The 19,531-nt window shown below is 37.1% G+C and overlaps 1 protein-coding gene across 1 annotated transcript in view; it reads right to left on the reverse strand.

Moving 5' to 3' along the window:
* Positions 1-19,531, reverse strand: part of SLO2 (slowpoke 2) — a 616,259-nt gene that overhangs the window by 112,165 nt on the left and 484,563 nt on the right. The window contains exons 2-4 of the mRNA XM_073991382.1: positions 8,266-8,345; positions 799-898; positions 515-713 (exon numbers count right to left, since the gene is read on the reverse strand). Of these exons, the coding sequence (XP_073847483.1) occupies positions 515-713; positions 799-898; positions 8,266-8,345 (379 nt within the window). The remainder of the gene's footprint in view (positions 1-514; positions 714-798; positions 899-8,265; positions 8,346-19,531) is intronic.

A 19,531-nucleotide genomic window follows, 5' to 3' on the forward strand; every position in this document is an offset into this window, starting at 1 on the left:
GTAATGCAGAAGATATATCGAAAGAGAAATAATAATTTTCTTTAACTTCTTTCTTTCCTTTAAGAGTTAAGCTCTGGTTACTGTTATCCTCAGGGATGGAAATTTGTCTACAAATATTTTTAGTATTAATGAAACTAACTAAATTAAATTTATATTTAATAATTCATTTTTTGAAATTGGTGATTACAAGTATAATTTGGTTATATTATTAGGTAAAATTGGTTAAAGATCTGTACATTCATGGATTTTTTGTAGAATTGAAAATTTCCCCATCGATTATTTGTGTTATTCGGATTGTCATCATATAACTTCAAGTGAAACTGGAACTTAAGGTCTAAAATATTTTTGTTACAATTCCAACTTTCCATCCCTGCTTAACCAATGGTAAGGCAATGGCCAGACTACCGGTGTGTGTGATTAAGTAAACAAATTGTAAACATAAATAACGTAATCCAGGTTATTCGTGTAATACTAAAAGGATAAGAGTAGCCGTTAGTTCATTCTTTCCACTTACCTTATAGCCTAAATATGTTAAGAGTACGGCTTCCGTTAGTGAGACTAAAGCTAAAACTAATTGAACAGCCCATAACACTGTGGGTCGATTTACCCACAATATTGCCTCCCAATTGATAATGGGTTTCTCTTGAAATTCCTCTTCGGTTAATTGGGCCGAAGCTAGAAATTCCGTTTTATTGCTAACCGAACAGCCATAACTGCAAACAAAAAGAGAGAAGAAGGAAGGAAAAAGATAAATAAAATAAACACATATTATTTTTTCTTGAAGAAACTTCTACTAACCATGTGGCATAGGTTGGATCTGTATCCGTTATCACACGTAATATATACAAAACACATGCTAATAATTTAAAAAATAAATCAGCTATTCGTATGCGTAAACCTGTTGAAGATGGGAGAGAGAATAAAAGAAAAAAAGGAATGAAAAAATGTTTTTTATCTTTTTGTAAAAAGGATTATTTCTTATTCATGACAAAGTATAACAAAATTTCACAGTTGAATAGTTTTCAAGTAAAACGCACACTTGTTACATACATTCATACGCACATGTTTTCTTTCCTACTGAGAATCATTTGTGGAAAATGTAGAATGAGGTTTCCAAGAATTCCATCACAACAATTGTTCAAACATTACAAATAAATAGATAATAATGGAACATGACACGTGCCCTGACAAGCCCATCCATCCAGCGATACATATGTATACACAACATAACTCATCCATATAAGTTCAGACATTTTTAGAGTCGTATCCTTTGCTTGTAAATGCCGTAATCATTTAATAATGTGTCTGTCTTCTTGTGTGTGTGTGTGAGGTTGCGTTTGTTAGTCGTAACCCTATACTACATATTCACAGAAGAATTTAATGAATCTCTGGCGATGACGTGGTCTCCTGACAAATACAAGATCGTCGAGGCACAGTGAATAAACATTGGAACCATTTGTGCATTTATTTTGAAATTATATATGTATGTGTATGGTTAATATTTTTTCAAGTTGAATAAATAATATTGATATTGAAGAGAAATGAAAACTTCACTATGAATCCAATGTGTTATTTACAAAAAAGAGCCCCTGCTCTATGGTGCTACAAACATTTGGACCTAAATAAACTCAATATACCCTCTCCACGAAAATTAATATCTTTTATTTAGAAACCACTGTCCTCTGCATGCATGTCTGACATTACTGGTGTAGCTAATTGGCATTGACACGCCTGTATAAAATTGAATTGAGCATTGAATGGTCCAAAAGAATGGTTATGGCTACTGTAATGTGACAATTATCTGTTATAGAAGATGTTGGCTACACTTAAATGGAACTCAATGATTTGTAAGAAAATCTAATGGTAATTACACCACTACAGAGTGGTGATGATATAAACGTACTTATGGTTTCTTAAAATATGACTAAAGTCAACTTCAAGACTATTAAATGGAGCAAACAAATCTAAACAAATATACACTTCCCATGACCCTCTTGGTTCAGGACAAATCTCTCTTATCAGTAAGTGTACTGTGTGATTCGATTTTTAGCTCAACGGTATGAGACCTACATTTAAACATATAAACACCTTTTCGGAGAAAACACTAAAAAGAATCCGTCAGTTTCCTATCAGCTAAATATCCTATGGTATTTAAGGAGGCGTAGAGCTATAAGTCCATTTGACATTATTTAAAAAACTAGCGTAAAATTTATAGGCAATTGTGGCCTAGTTGCTGTAAACAATACCTAATTTTTCCATATACGTATGGGATGTAAGATACCAAGCCACAGTCCTGACATGACAAAGCCCAAGACTTATATTGGTTCCTCTTTCATCTCAAGTAGACTCTGAGGTCCCCTTGGGGTCACCTGTTAAAACAGCCGTTAAAGGTAGTGAGCTAACACGTGCCCCGCGTTTACCCATAAGAACGATTAAAACTTGGGTTAGGCGTTGGCCTAATAACCAGTCATAAAACACCATGGCATGAAAAAACAAGTAAGAAGGCCAAACTTAGGCCTGGCCGAACTTGTTATACCCTCCACCACGAGCTGTATTGAAGTAAAATGGAACAATTAGTTTCCTTTCGTTTATGAAGAAGCCTAAGAACAAATTTCAGCAATTTCAAAATACCGAAATCCGGGAGGTACCGTTCTATGGGGGCTATATCAAAACTTCGATCTATACCGACAAGTTTCTGGCGGAAAGTTTTTGGACTCAAAGAAGACTAAATACCAAACTTCCGATATTTCGGTAATACAAAATACCGAAAATGAAGAGGTACGCTTCTATGGGGGATATAGAAAGACACGGTCCTATACTGATAATTATCTTCTAGAAGATGTTATAACCCCATGGAAGGCTAAATAACAAATTTCAGTCACTTCGGTGGGATAATGAAGCTAAAACCTTAAAAATACCGAAAATCGGGTAGTACCGTTCTATGGGCGCTATATCAAAACGTGGACCGATATAGACCATTTGCAATACCAAAACTCCTAGGAGTAATAGAAACTTCTATACCAAATTACAAAGCTCTATCTTAAAAATTGCGATGTGAATCTTGATTGCAACAGACGGGCGGACGGACTGGTTATATCGACTTAGAATTTTAGCCTGATCAAGAATATACATACTTTATAGGGTCTCCGATGAATATTTCAATGTGTTGCAAACAGAATGACAAATTAAATTATACCCTCCATGCTATGTATGGTGTTGACGAACATCGCAGTAGTTTAAAGGACCATGATCTGCAAATCTGCACCTGGAATGTCTGGACTTTCTACAGAGTAGGTTAATTTTGCACACTGTCGCATTCGGACCATTTCCTTATAGCAGCCAATGTACGCACTGGTCTATATCATAGAGTTGGGTAATCTAGTTCCTAGTTCCTTGTACTAGTTCCAAAACGTATGAGTAACATCGTGAAATATAACGTGTGATGTTAAGTATACGCAGTTTGTTCAAAGAAAAAATGTGGGCCGTTGGAACTGCGAAGTGAACTAGATAGTTCCATATAGTTCCTTTGGCACAACTCTACTATATCACAAGCGTACTCCGCTCAACTGATCCAAAATGTTGGAAGACGGCACCCCTTGCCCCGATAATTTGGAAGAGCAGTGGCAAAAAATAGCCCTCTCTCTTCAAAAAAAATCCATTATACGAACAGGAGTGTTAGTAGCCTTAACTGAAGAGAAGAACGCGGGGTGCCGAAAAACTCTGTAGTCAGCAGCTACATGAAGCACCAAGAAAAAATATCGGGAGAAACGGAGAATTGTATTTTTAGGAGAAAGAAGAAAGAGCAGGAAAAACGTGAGCGTGAGAACCTCCGAGATGTTTACCAGTGTGTAAAACACCAGACTGAAGGATATGTTTAAGGCATATACTCGTACTCTTGCAAAGATGGCGAAGGAAATCTGGTAATTGATACCGTAGTGAGGATCTGGAAGGAGCATTTTATCAGGCTTTTGGTATCGAAAATGGGCGGCGATAATGATACTCCAGAAAGAATGGCCAAAGTGAGGATTAGACAGAAAACAAATAAGACAGATTGAACGAATGGGCTGCGTGTCGAACTGTTCAAGACCTGTGGCGAAATGTTGTTTAGGAGTATGGATCAGTTAATTAAGGAAATTTGGCAGGAATACAGCATACCCAATAATCGGAACCTCAGCTTACTATGCCCCGTACACAAGAAAGGGGAAAATGCGGAGTGTGCAAACTACAGAGGTATAAGTCTCCTACCAATCGGCTACAAAGTGCTCTCAGGAGTACTGTGTGATCGTCTAAAACATATGGACAATAAAATAATCGGATCATATAAATGGGGTTTTGGACCTGGTAAATTGACCAAATCTTCACACTGCGCCAAATACTGAAAAAGACCTAAGAAAAACAGATCGACACCTACCACCTGTTCGTTGACCATAAAGCCGCCATCGATAGCCTAAAACGAGCAAATGTGTTCCAAGCAATGTCTGAGTTTGGCATACTTGCAAAACTTATACGATTATGCATGATGACATTGGCTGACACAAGACCAGCAGTTTAATTGGAAATAACATCTCCGAGCCTTTTAACACAAAACGATGTTTCAGACAAGCTGACAGTCTATCGTGTGACCGAAGATGGATACTTGAGAAAGCATATGTTTGTGTTTGAAAGATGTAGTGTGTTGGAGAGAAAACTTATTCGAAAGTTTTATGGAGCAATATGCGTTGACGGTGAATACTGGCGTCGTATGAATCATGAACGGTAGCAGCCGACCGACAAAGGTATAGTAAAACGTATCGAGGTGCAACGATTGCGTTGGCAGGACCATACCAGGGCCATACCAGCAGGATGGTAAAGACGTCCCACAATGGTGCCTCAGTAGACAAAAAGTCGAAAAACGTTTTGGAGACTTTGTTATAATTTATCCTGAAGGAATTTTGGTGTTACTATAAAATTATAGCTCATTAAACATAGAATTTTCTTCGAATGATTTTTTGTGTTGAAATTTTTATAAAACTAGCAGACCCCGGTCCGCGTTGCTTGCGCGTTGTGATGATTTTTAATGACAACCTTTTATGGACTTTATGCTTGACAATTCAAAAATAGGTATTTCCTATTTCACTTCTTCGGTCTACTGTCAAACCGAGGAGCATTTTAAATTTATCCACAGATTTTGTTTGTAACCTTTCTTTTCTCTAACGGACATTGTCGATTTTTTCGCCCATTGATACTGTTTTGGAATTATTATCGTCCATATCCTCTGTCTTTATCCTAAAGCGATCTAATCATAAAAGTTAAAAGAATGTATTAGTTTTGCATGGCTGATGGAGCGTTGAACCTCACCGTTTAAGGAAATTTGTAAACATATCGTTTTTCTTGATAATTTTCGTTGTCTCGAAAATTAATTGCAAGCCGATGCACTCATAAGTTTAGCAAATAAAGCGATTATAAAACAATAGGCCCCCGAAATTTGTATACAAATATATAGCATTTTAGACCACGGGACATTCCAGAACAATTTCTGAAAATTTAATGAAATTAAATTCAGTAGTTTTAGAAAAATAATGTATTTGATTTTTATTCATAAAGATATGGCGATTTTTTAAATATGGCAAATGGAAGTACCCCGGCCCCTTCGAAATTCAAGAAAATAAACATTCTATTTTCAACGGGGTCCATTCCTGTACATTCCCTGATAATTTCAGGAAAATCGGTTCAGTAGTTTTGTAGATGTAACTTATTTTAAAAAGTGGGCATGGTCAAGTCTTTGGGTCCTAAAGAAGTAGGTAAGGTCGGAGACACAACCACAACTGCCTCTTAAATTAATTTCTAAATTGATACATTCAAAATTATTGTAAATGTAGCATTTTCAAAGAAATAGGGTATAGGGGAAGTACCCCGCCCCTCCGAAATGCAACAAAATTCGTAGCCCATTTTATCTGGGGGCCATCCCTGTACATTCCTTGACAATTTCAGAAAATAGCTTTTGTAGAAAAGATAAAAATTTCAAATTGAAAATGTGGGCGTGGTCAAAATTGCATAACAATCTAAGTCAGGTTATGGCGAACATTCCATAAAAATAATTAACGGCACTTAAACAAAGGTGTGGAACATTTCAGTGTTTGGTACCCCAAGCAGTGGACAGATAGAGCTCAAATCGGCTACTGTCGTCGAGAGTTATCGTGTGCACCAATTTAGCGAAAAGTTTTAAACTGTTCTGGGGGAGGTAACCAATGGAGTGGACCGATATGGCCCCTCTTAGAAATTGATTTAAGCTTGCACAAAATATTATGACTGCCAAATTTTGGGTCGAATTGGTTTATCCGTTGGAGAGTTATCGTGCACTGCATCCACTACACATTGTGCCTTAGTGGGTTTTTACAGCTTTCGGGTCATTTTATCAGGAAGTATGGACGTGTACCGTCGTAATGGGGGCAGTGAATACGATTTGTTACAACAAAAATCAAAACGATTCGAGAGGAGTTATTAAACTGCACTTTTCAGAAATTTTGTGTGGGAGGTACCCGAATGAGTGAAAAAAATAGTCAATATTCGAACCTGATCCTATATATTAGGATGTGTTAAGTATGGACCAAATCGGCCACACCCTATAGAGTTATCGTCTGCACAATTTTTCATAACATTTTTGAACTTTTGTGGGGGAGGAGGTACCTGAAGGAGTGGACTGATATGGCTTATCTTCGAAGTTATACTAGGTTTGGACAAGATATTACGAAGGTAAAATTTTGGACCGCAGGCCAAACTTTGGACCAAAACGATTCGGGAAGAGGTATTAAACATCACATTTCAGAAATGTTGTATGGGTTGTACCCGAAGGAGTGGAAAAATATAGGCAATATTCGAACCTGAATTATGTATATCTGGTAGTTATATTAGGATGTGTTAAGTATGCGTTTCGAGAGTAGGTCCTAAACTGAACTTTTCCAACATTTTGTGTGGGAGGTACCCAAAGGAGTGGACCGATTGTGTCCATATTGGAACCTTATGTAAGTCTGGTAGAAATTTCACGATGTGCAAATTATGGACGAAGAGTTATCGCAAGCACAAATTTTCCGAACATTTTCGAACTTTTGTGAAGGATGTACCGGAAGGAGTAGACTAATATGTTCTATCTTCAAACTTCAATCTTAGTTTGACAAAATATTGCGAGGGCAAAATTTTTGGAGAGAGAAGGAATCAAACTCAGTTGCGATCGAATTTAATGAAGAATTTTTATAATTTGTGTTTATGTAATAAATTTCTTAATATTCTTGTTTTACATAAATAATAAATTTATTTTATTTATGCTGCGAAATTTCGCAAAGGGTTGTATTTTTGTTATATCTTTGAACTAATTAAAACACATTCCGAAGAGTGTCTTTAAATTCAATCCACTACAATCCACACTACATCAAAACACGTGCTTTGATTGCAGGTTTAGTTAAAATTCAATGCCAAAGGGTAAGTTAAAATGCAGAGGTAAAGGAGTGCATCTTTAGGTAGTCACGCTGTTGCAAAAAATCATAATATTATGTCATTCCAAATCGCTTTAACTGCATCTTTGGAGGCAAACATTTTGCTGGGTATTAGTTCTGTTGGCATTTTTAATGCTTCCAAAAATCTATAAAAAACCGAGCTTTTGTGGTCTTTAGGTGCTCAAAAAATTTTTTTGGAAAAGTCCCTGTTGTTTGGTCTTCACGATTTCCAAAAAACTGTTGTTTTCAAAATATCTATTTAACTTTTACTTAAATTTTTACTGGTTTTTCAGATACAAAAAAAATCAAATTTTTGTTGTGATGCATTCTTAAAATATCTATTGTCTTTAAGCATTTAGAAAATAAAACGCAATAATTATTCTGCTCCAGAAACTGCACGAGTCAACTATTTTTGAAATTTCAAAAATTTTTTTTCCTTTATAAATTTGTCAAAAAATTTAAACAAAAAAGTAGATTTTTGCAGATTTTGGAACAAAACAAACGATATTGCTGTTTTTCCCTACGTTTCTTTACTGTTTAGGAGACTTCTACGTTTTTTGTTGTCTATTGGAAAATTAAAAAAAAATCTTAACGCAGATACATATGAACATTCCTATCATATTCTTTTTATGTCTCTCAATGATATACAAATCAACTTAAAAAATATTAAATAAATTGCAAATTACTTATGCTATTCAATGTCATGACAATCGTTAAAACTCATTCATTGGAAATTAATCTACTTTAGATAAAATATGATTTATAATTGGCATTGCCATGCCATTTGCATACTTACTTGATCTCTGATTCTTAATGAAGTAGAGTTGCAGTCTTTCTTTAAATGTGTTTTCATTAACATAGTATTCCACACGTACTCTGTGAAGTGCAAAAAGAGAAAAAGGAGAGAAAGAGAAAAATACATATAAAATTAATTAAAAATCACATATTATACAACATACATACATACTATATTTGTACATATTTATATGACAGACACTTATAAAGACAAGTGGGAAGAGCATGTTTACAAACAGCAAGTTCATGATAAAAGGTAAATATTTGTTTATCGTTAATCACTGTTTGTGTCGAAGTTGATGGTCTTGTGTCTGGAACAGCACTTATCAAGGTTACATATACTATATACATACATATGTATACGAGTAAAGATGAGAAGTTTGAACGACCAGAGAAATTTGCATTTTATAAATGGATTTTTTCGGATAAGATTTTAAGTATAAACATATTTTAATGATTTTAAAGTTTATTTATAAGAGTAGTGCCATTCAGCGTACAATGCGCGAGTGACTGGTCTTCGAATTTTTAATAATAATAATTTTTGCTTTTTATTAAAATATTTTTTATGTATTATTTTTGTTTTATATATTTTTATTATTAATTAATATTTTTTAATTAATATTTTTATTTATTCTTGGCAACGTAAACGAACGAACACACCCAATATTTGATACAACTGAAACGTATGCTTGATATTATTGTGCATTCCAAATTAATATTCATCATATGTCAAATGCCAACAGTATATCTTTCATGACATATCTGATTATTTTAATTAAATGAAGTCAGCTTAAACCATAATAACATAAGCAAACAATTTGATTACACACACATACCTATAAATGGGCTTACATTTGCATATGTACATATGTTAAGAAGATGATTGAGCTCAATTGGAATTGATTAATATGTTTCATATTTCCATACATTTTAAATATTAACCATCCACAGCACTTGCACTTTATGTACTTAAGAATGTAAAACAATAGCTCTTCATTTGCCCCAAAAACAACAGAAGGAACAACAGAAGCAAAGTTAACTGTTTTATTGTCGTGGTGATGGTAAATGTCATTTACAATAAAACCTTGTGCCGAACAAAGAGAGTTATCAACGATACTATAATATCTACTTATACTCATCATAGCCATAAGGATCTTTTTGAACTGAAAATTCTGTCAATGGCATTGCAAATAAGTTGACAATAAATTGTTTATTGTTGACGTAAATGTGTGTACATGTGTTGTTAACATGCATGTGAAATGCAATAATGTCTTCAAATGTCATTTTGTAAGCTGGTGCAGTTTCTTATTCTGTCTCTGTACTCAGCTCTTTTACAAACACCATAAACGTGTCTAAACGTCCATTGCCTGAGGAGGCATGCATTTATTTCTTTTCTTTATCTTCCTCTTGGTATTACTTGTCAAGGTATATAAGTAGCTTTTCCTGATGACATACGAGTAAAGTGTTTCTTGTGAATTGCTTATTCTCTCATTCTCATTTACAATAAAAACAAAAAAAAAAAAAAAATATTAAGGAAATACTTATATCATTTATATAACAATAGATGCTTATGTGAAGGGAAATAAACAAGTAATACCAGTTAGACTACAAAATTATCTGCAGCAAAAACCTTGACGTAACAGGTGTTAATATTGGAACATTTGGGGGCCCATATATCCTAAAAGCTGCCGGATATAACTTCCATAATATTTTTGGGATTTATGTCCATCAGTGATCATGGACATAACTCCAAAAATTTTTGGGAGTTATGTGCACTAGCTGTTCGCGGACATAGCTCCAAAAAATTGCGGGTATAACACCTAAAACATTTGAAGACAATTTTGCACGCGTTGCCGGTGTTCACATCTGTCCAAGAGTTGAAGTCTCAAATTCCGGGCGAAGACTGATCGTCTACTTAATCTTATAGTGTTAAAATAGATTACAAGGCAAAGAAGATTTGGTTTGCGTAGCCGGATTTTGTATCTGCCCAAGGGTTAACTTCTTAAATAGCGGCCGAACGCCAGTTGTATACCCTAAGTTTTAATTTGAAAATAAAACAAGTAAAAAGGAACAGTCGGATTTGCTGACAGAGATATACCCTCAGCTTACTCGTATTGATTGAAATACTTAAAAAAATGTATTTAGGGGGGTTTCAAAATTTTGGGCGACAAAAATGTGGATTGGATTAAAGCTGAAACATTTGCGGGCCTTTGTACCATACTAGCCTACGAAAAATATAATATCGCTGTAACTAGGGCCACTAGAAAACCCTTTGGTAAAAATGTCCAAAGGATCCTCGAACAGACCCTTAACCACACAAACATTTTTAACATTTGTGTGGGTGGTACCCCAAGGATTGGACCAACAAAATATGACGAGAATCAAAGTTTGGACCAAATCGGTTGCTCCGTTTGTGAGATATTGCGCTTACCATTTTAGGGAATATTTTCAAACTTTTGTGGGCGAGGTACCGGAAGGAGGGGACCTATAAGCACCACCTTCGAATTTCATCTAATATTCGAAGAAATATTATAATATCCATAGTGTGTACGACGTAGGTGACGTAGGGGATGGAAGATACCAAGGAACGGTCCTGACCGGCTTTAATATGACAAAGCCCAGGATTTATCTTGGTCCCTCTTTCATCTCAAGTGGACACTGACCTCCCCGTGGTGTCACCTGGGGAACTGGTTTTAACACCCGTGAATGGTAGTGAGCTAACATGTGCCGCGGGTTCACCCATAAGAACGTTAAAAACTTAGGTTTGGGCGTCGGGTTAGTAACCCTCCCATGGAAAAAACAGCCTACTATGAAAAAACGAAAGAAAAGAAAAACAAATCCCTCAAAAGTTGACGACCCCCGCAAACGTTTTAAGGACCATGATCTGCGAATCTGCACCTGGAATGTTCGCACTCGTTATAGAGAAGGTGCAGTCTACGTATTGGCAGATGTACTTGAAAAGTACAAGGCCGAAATTACTGCCATACAGGAAATACGATGGTGACGCACTGTATTATAGCTGCCATGACACAAAGCATGAGTTTGGTTGCGGATTTGTAGTTGCTCGGAGGTTAAAACATCTGGTCTCCAGCATCACCCCAGTGAATGAAAGACTCACTGCAATTCGATTAAAAGCAAAATTCTTCAACATCAGCATTATTTGCGCTCATGCTCCCACTGAAGACAAGGACGAACAAACCGAAGATATATTTTACGAACGCTTAGAAGAAACTTATGACCGTTGCCCTGCCCATGACATTAAAATTATACTAGGCGATTTTAATGTCAAAATTGGAAAGGAGAATATCTTTGGCCGGGAAATTCAGTCTGCACAGTGAAACATCTGACAATGGAATAAGGCTGATAGACTTTGCAGCTGCAAGAAACATGGTAGTTAGCAGTACCAGATTTAAGCATCGCGATATTCATAAGGGCACCTGGCTGTCGCCAGATCAAAGAACAAGAAATCAAATTGATCACGTTGTGATACATGGAAGACATGCATCAAGCGTGTTGGATGTACGATCTTTCCGAGGTGCAAACATAGACTCGGACCACTACCTTGTTGCAGCAAAGGTACGTACCAGATTAAACGTAGCAAACAAAGTGCGAACAGATACAACACGAAAGTTAGACATCGGTGAGCTGCAATCACAACAGATAGCCACAGTATATTCCACTCAACTGGCTAAACTGCCCAAAGCACTCCTCGTCTCGATAAGATATCAGGAAAATGGCAAAACATTGCCCACTCCATGCAAACAGCCGCAAAATCCATACTTGGATACCAGAGACCTCCACCATGGAATCCATGGTATGACCAGGAGTGTCGTGCTGCTACCGAAGAGAAAAATGCGGCATATAGGGCTACTTTACAATCAGTAGCAACGCGTAGCGCACGAGAGAGGTATCGGGAGAAAAGGAGAGAGGAGAGACGTCTTTTCCGCAGGAAAAAGAAAGAGATGGAAAAGCGGGAGTGTGAACAAATCGAGATGTACAGGAGACAGAATGAAGTCCGAAAATTCTACTAAAGAGTGAAACATCAAACTGATGGCTTTGAAACTGGCACATCCTCATGTAGAGACCAGCAAGGTAATCTGGTAACTGATACAGATAGTGCGCTAAGGATATGGAAAGAGCATTTTTCCAAACTGTTGGTATCCAATAGTAGCGAAGTCGACGAAGATGCTACAGATCCAATCCCAGAAGATGGTATTGAATGTATACCACCTGGCCAAAATGAGGTAAAAACAGCAATCAACCGGCTGAAGAATAATAAAGCAGCAGGAGCCGATGGCTTATCAGCCGAGCTGTTTAAAACCGGAGGCGACGCGCTGATAAGGTGTATTCATCAGCTAGTTAGCACCATCTGGCAGGAAGAACGCGTACCCGACGATTGTAATCTGAGCATCCTGTGTCCTGTCCATAAGAAACGAGATAAGGCTTTATGCTTTAACTATAGGGACATAAGTCTTCTCCCTATCGCCTACAAGATAGTGTCAGGGATATTGCCCATGGTCAACGAAATAATTGGACCATACCAATGCGACTTTAGACATGGCAAGTCCACAATTGACCAGATATTTACCCTGCGGCAAACCCTGGAGAAGACCAAAGAGATGCAGACCGACACCTACCTTTTTGTCGATTATAAAGCAGTCTTCGACAGCCCGCTTCGTTCAAAGGTATTCCAAGCCATGTCTGAATTTGGTATCCCCTCAAAGCTCATTAGGCTTGTAAAATGACTTTAACTGACACAAGATCTTCAGTTAAAATAGGAAAGAACATCTCCGAAGAGTTTTATACCAAAAGAGGTTTCAGGCAAGGAGACAGTCTTTCGTGTTATCTTTTCAACATCCTGCTAGAAAAGAAGTGGCACAATCTACACCAATAGCCACATGTTACTTGCTTATGCTGATGATATAGACATCATTGGACGATCAGTAAAAGAAGTAACCGATACCTTTATGAAGGTCGAAGGAGAATCTGCTAAAGTGGGTCCGGCGGTAAACGGCGAGAAGACCAATTTGATGGTGTCGACGCGCAATGCGTCCATTAAGATCGGACCAACTGTTGAACTTGGTTCCTATAATTTTGAGGTATTAAAAGGCTTCGTATACCTCGGCATCGCCGTAAACACAACAAACGACATCAGTTGTGAAATAAAAAGAAGAATTGTATTGGCCAACAGATGCTACTTTGGCTTAAGTAAGCACTTTAAAAACAAAGCCACAACTCATCAAACAAAAATAACGTTTTACAAAACACTGATACTACCCGTGCTGATGTATGGTTCCGAAGCCTGGGTACTTGCGCAAGCAGATAAGGCAGTGCTTGGCGTGTTTGAGAGAAAAATTCTTCGAAAGATCTACGGACCAATCTGCGTTGACGGTGAATATCGACGTCGTATGAATCACGAGCTGTATCTGCTATACAACGACATCAATATAGTTAAACGTATCGAGATGCAGCGATTGCGTTGGTTACGCCATATAATAAGAATGAGCGATGATGAATCCGCTAAAAAGGGGTATAAATTCGAGCCACATGGCGGTGCACGCAGAATTGGCAGGCCAAAGAATAGATGGCGCAAACAAGTGGATGAAGAGATGACAAGGCGCGGTATTCCAGAAAGCGAAGCACTAAACAGAGAGAATTGGAGATCTTTTCTTACTTCGGTCTATGGAGCGAATGTTCTGTAATGGGACAGCTAAGTAAGTAAGTAGATTTCCCAGGTCTAAACCCGCTTGGTATGGTCCGAATTCGATTGACCCCAATAAAAAAACCATACAAATACAAAAAATTAAAAAAAAATTTGGAATTTTTTTTTTAATTTTTTCAATTTTTTTTCAAAAAATATAATTTTTTTGAAAATATTCTTTTTGGGTTTTCATAAAACTTTTATAACTCTTATAAAAACTCATATATTAAAAAATGTCCATTTGTGTTAAAAATCTATAATTTATATGGGAAACGGTATGGAAAAAAACACATTAGTCCACCAAACTTGGAATTTCGCTAAAATTTAGTACCTGAGGAAAAATAAAATAGCTCACTTCGTGTAAATGCTACGGTAATTTATTAAAACGACAGTCAAAGGCAACAATCCTGCCTACCTAACAAAAACAATGAATACACTATCTTGTCGAATTTCTTAGAAGTAGCTTTTTTTCTTCAGAAATAAAATTACGTATTTTCCAAAATTGGGAAACATTTTTCGTTTTTAGGAGCACGCCACGCCCACACCCTTTGTTCCAAGCTGTTCCCTAAAAGTTCTAGTCCACCAAACTTGGAATTTCGCTAAAATTTAGTACCTGAGGCAAAAATAAACTAGCTCACTTCGTGTAAACGCTACGGTAATTTACTGTCAAAGGCAACAATCCTGCCTACCTAACAAAAAAAAAACAATGAATGCAATATCTTTTATAGTTTCTGAGAAGTAGATTTTTCTTTCTACAGAAATTTGCAAAAATTACGTATTTTCCAAAATTTGTAAACATTTTTCGTCTTTAGGAGCATGCCACCAAGCCCACACCTTCCAATATTTTGATCTAATTTTTAGCTTTCATTAGATTCAATATGTTTACTATCCCAGTAGTCAGAAAATATCTCCTCCAAAAACTGTAAACATAGGTCCACGTTTTGAAGCATCCTCCATATAACGGTATCTTCCCATTTTCTGTATTTGGAGGATTGTAGCTACATTTTGCGACCGAACTATGTGTAATTTGACTTTTGAGGTTCCCAGTGGTCACAAAACAAATCTACCAAAAACTGTCAGTATAGGTCCATGTTTTGGTATATATTTTGAAGATTTTAGCTACAATTTTCGACCAAACAATTTTAAGTCGACATTTGAGGTTCCCACTGGTCACACAATATCTTCACCAAAAACTGTCAACATAGGTCCATGTTTTTGTATAGCACCCTTCCACCCTATGAAAATTGTAAACATAGGTCCAAGTTTTGGTATATATTGGAAAACATTTTTCGTCTTAGGGAGCACGCCACGCCCATACCTTCCAATATTGTGATCTAATTTTTAGCTTTTATTAGTTTGTATATGTTTATTATCGAATCCCATATAGAAATTAACAATCAGTGAAAACAATAAATAGGGGTTTGGCCAGGGAAATCGATTTCTGAACCACTGTGCGCCGCCTTCTTCTTTTCAGTAGCCCCACGATACTTCTGATTGCACCATGAATTTTAGGTGGTGGTTTTTAGTACCCAAGTATAGAGATTGCGGCGAGAGTGCGAATCTGTTCCGTTGTTGTGAATCTGTTCCTTCCTATGTTAGATTGAAATTTTGCCGCAACATTGTTATTTTAATTATTAAATTAAATATTAAAAAGTATCAAGTTTTGCGGAATAAATATTACGTTTTTGCTGTAGAAAATTACTTTTTTTAATAAATTGTACAATATTTTCCTTAAAGTCAAGTGTATGACATGTGACTCCTCAACAGCAACCTACATAGCCTCCTTAGCGTATGCGTTATGTCGCCATGTATACGCAACCACATATTAGCTACCATTCTTTGCAATTTTCTAAGTATTTTCAACATGAAGAGCTTAGTTTATGTGTGACGCAGATAAGAGTTTTGTGGGAAACTATTTTTACAGGAAAAATAAATAAAATTCTTAAGCAGACACTCTTCAAGTATCTCTTTCACTAATGAGATGGTTTTGTGAGAAGAGACTGTATATTTTCAAACATCATAATGCCAGTATTACCAAAAATATATTAACAGAAACAGCGTATGATTGCTGTTCTGGCCATGACATAAGTATGTTACTAGAATATGTTGATGCTAAAGTCATATCTTTATGAGGTAAAACTCGATCATGGCACTAAGGTGCCTGTCTTGGTATACGATTTTTATAAGGGAACATATACTTTGTCACGATCATAAATGTTTTTCATTGAAATAAAGGTTATAGACCCGAAATATGTATGCTAAACCATAATCCATTTTAGATAATTTGGAGTCGACCTTGTAGTGTACGTCTGTCGGCATTGTTGGCTGGCCGGTTAACCCAAAAGAGGTAAAGATTTAGTCCAAGCTTTGATCATCGTAATGTTCTTTCTCTCAAACTTAGATCAAGATCGGAAATGAACTATATTCACTCATTCGGAAACCTTTCAAACAAACGTTTAAAAAAAACTTTGGATTAAGTTTCAATGCAATTTAAGATACTTTGACGATCAGTTTTAACATTTCTAGCTGAGGCGCCTGGACAACCAAATGAGCTTGATGAGCTTCCGAGTCAGGCAGCTGACACTGGAAGTTAACAAGTTGGTCGGTAAGCATAAGCGGAACAAATGACTATATCATCTAATTAATATGACCATCATTGAAGCCGAGATAAGTGAATTGTGGGAAACAGTCTAGTCACTTGTGTATCCTGGGAAGAAAGAATGAATTACTAAATTGAAGTTTGGCGACATTATGCTGACTGATCCGAAGATGTGCACAAGTTACCTTAATTCAGCACCCCGGTGTGAAAGGGTGAATATAAGAGTACATCGTCGCACAGAGATCTAATGCGACGATGTACTCTTATCTTCGCCCTTTCGTACCTGTTGAGTCATCACAATTTACAATGGATAATGTTACAAATGCTATTGGAAACGCTTGACAAAATTCTCAACTGTCGCTAATCACGTGCCCTATGTATGCAAAATTGGCAGAGTGGTCTCGCTTAACTTAAACCAGGCAAGGATACCAGCCAAGGTGAATCGTTAAGATCGGTTATGCTTTTGTTGTCCATAGGAAACACTCTTGAAGCTCTACTCCTCCCCAGCTACCCAGTTATCGATCATCAGCATGGGTTCCGTAAGCAGTACAATACTACAACAGAGGTAGGGGCATGCCATCTATACACATATTAGTCGAGGATCCAGCCAGAACAAGCCATCCATTAGAATAGTATTAGTGTTGTCGCTCTACGTATCAAAAGCCTCTGATACACAACTTATAGATTGATACAGACAATGGAAGGAAAATGCAGATATCTGCAACTAAATCTATGACTCCGGAGTTGAAGTATATATAGTATACCGCATTACACTGCCTGCAGCAAGCTGAGATTAAGGAACAAGGTCTTTAAGTCCCAAGTTGATGGTCTCCCTCACCCAGATGTGTCCGGAGGGATCTTAATAAACTCCTATTTGATTGCTCTTACAAGCGTTTTTCGCGGAAGGAATATGCTAATATCTGCCACCGCAATGTCACCACATGGACTGCGGAGATGATTATGGAATTGAATATCCTGTTCGTTGGTAACATAATTAGACCCCTAACTACCTCAAGATTCAAGGGGTCACATTCGACACTATGTTATCGTCGTCCGAGCATGACACAGCTATCTGCTATAAGCTGAGATGTAGGAACATGGTTCTCTGGTCCTTGGGGTCACATAAAGCAACCTTGTTGACCACATATAATCCGAATGAGACAATAGTCAGAACGTTGACTTGAGGGTGTTTCTTCATGTCATCAGTGGACTATCTGCACGAGGAGACAAAGATTCTTCAATTACGGCAATACATTACAAGACCTCTGGTCTCTATAAATACTTCTGGTCTCTATAAATACTTCTGTTTCTATAAATACCTCTGGTTTCTATAAAGACCTCAGATACCTATAAAGACCTCTGGCACCTATAAAGACCTCTGGTCTCTACAAAGACGTCAGTAGTGCGATTCTCTATTCTAATTTTTTGAGTTACCGAAAATGTCGGTAAAATTAAAATGCTTAAAATTTCGTTAGTTAACGATATTATTCGGTAAGTTAGCGACCAATAAAATGTAGTCTTAAAATTCTACCGATAGCAACAATGTTGGCAACTTTTATTTGAACTTTTCATTCATAATTTTGCGTTTGAATGTTACCAATTTTTGTCGGTAACTCAAAAAATGTTTTAGAGAATCGCACTACTGGTCTCTATAAAGATCTCTAATCTCTATTAAGACCTTCGGTCTGTATAAAGGCTCTATGATGACCTCTGGGCTCTATAAAGACCTCTGCTTCCTATAAACCTCTGGTCTCTATAAAGACCTCTGGTCTCTGTAAAGACCTCTGGTCTCTATAAAGACCTCTCGTCTTTTTAAAGACCTCTGGTCTCTATACAGACCTCTGGTCTCTATAAAGACCTCTGGTCGCTATAAAGACCTCTGGTTTCTATAAAGACTTTTGGACTCTACAAAGACCTCGGGTCCCTATAAAACCTCCGGACTCTATAAACACCTCTGGTCTCTATAAAGACCTCTGGTATCTATAAAGGCCTCTGGTCTCTATAAAGACCTCTGTTCTCTATAAAGACCTCTGGGCTCTATAAACACCTCTGGTATCTATAAAGGCCTCTGGTCTCTATAAAGACCTCTGGTCTCTATAAAGACCTCTGGTCTCTGTAAAGACCTCTGTTCTCTATAAAGACCTCTGGGCTCTATAAACACCTCTGGTATCTATAAAGGCCTCTGGTCTCTATAAAGACCTCTGGTCTCTATAAAGACCTCCGGTCTCTATAAAGACCTCTCGTCTCTATAAAGACCTCTGGTCTCTATAAAGACCTCTGGTCTCTACAAAGACCTCTGGTCGCTTTAAAGACCTCTGGTTTCTATAAAGACTTTTGGACTCTACAAAGACCTCGGGTCCCTATAAAAACCTCCGGACTCTATAAACACATCTGTTCTTTATAAAGACCTCTGGTATCTATAAAGACCTCTGGTCTCTATAAAGACCTTTGTTCTCTATAAAGACCTCTGGGCTCTATAAACACCTCTGGTATCTATAAAGGCCTCTGGTCTCTATAAAGACCTCTGGTCTCTGTAAAGACCTCTGTTCTCTATAAAGACCTCTGGGCTCTATAAACACCTCTGGTATCTATAAAGGCCTCTGGTCTCTATAAAGACCTCTGGTCTCTATAAAGACCTCTGGTCTCTATAAAGACCTCTGGTCTCTATAAAGATCTCTCGTCTCTATAAAGACCTCTGGTCTCTATAAAGACCTCTGGTTTCTATAAAGACTTTTGGACTCTACAAAGACCTCTGGTTTCTATAAAGACTTTTGGACTCTACAAAGACCTCTGGTCCCTATAAAAACCTCCGGACTCTATAAACACCTCTGGTCTCTATAAAGACCTCTGGCCTCTGTAAAGACCTCTGTTCTCTATAAAGACCTCTGGGCTCTATAAACACCTCTGGTATCTATAAAGGCCTCTGGTCTCTATAAAGACCTCTGGTCTCTATAAAGACCTCTGGTC

This window comes from Musca autumnalis, unplaced genomic scaffold (genome assembly GCF_047663935.1).
Source record: "Musca autumnalis isolate F117 unplaced genomic scaffold, ASM4766393v1 scaffold_5, whole genome shotgun sequence".
In the NCBI taxonomy this organism is placed as follows: Eukaryota; Metazoa; Arthropoda; class Insecta; order Diptera; family Muscidae; genus Musca; species Musca autumnalis.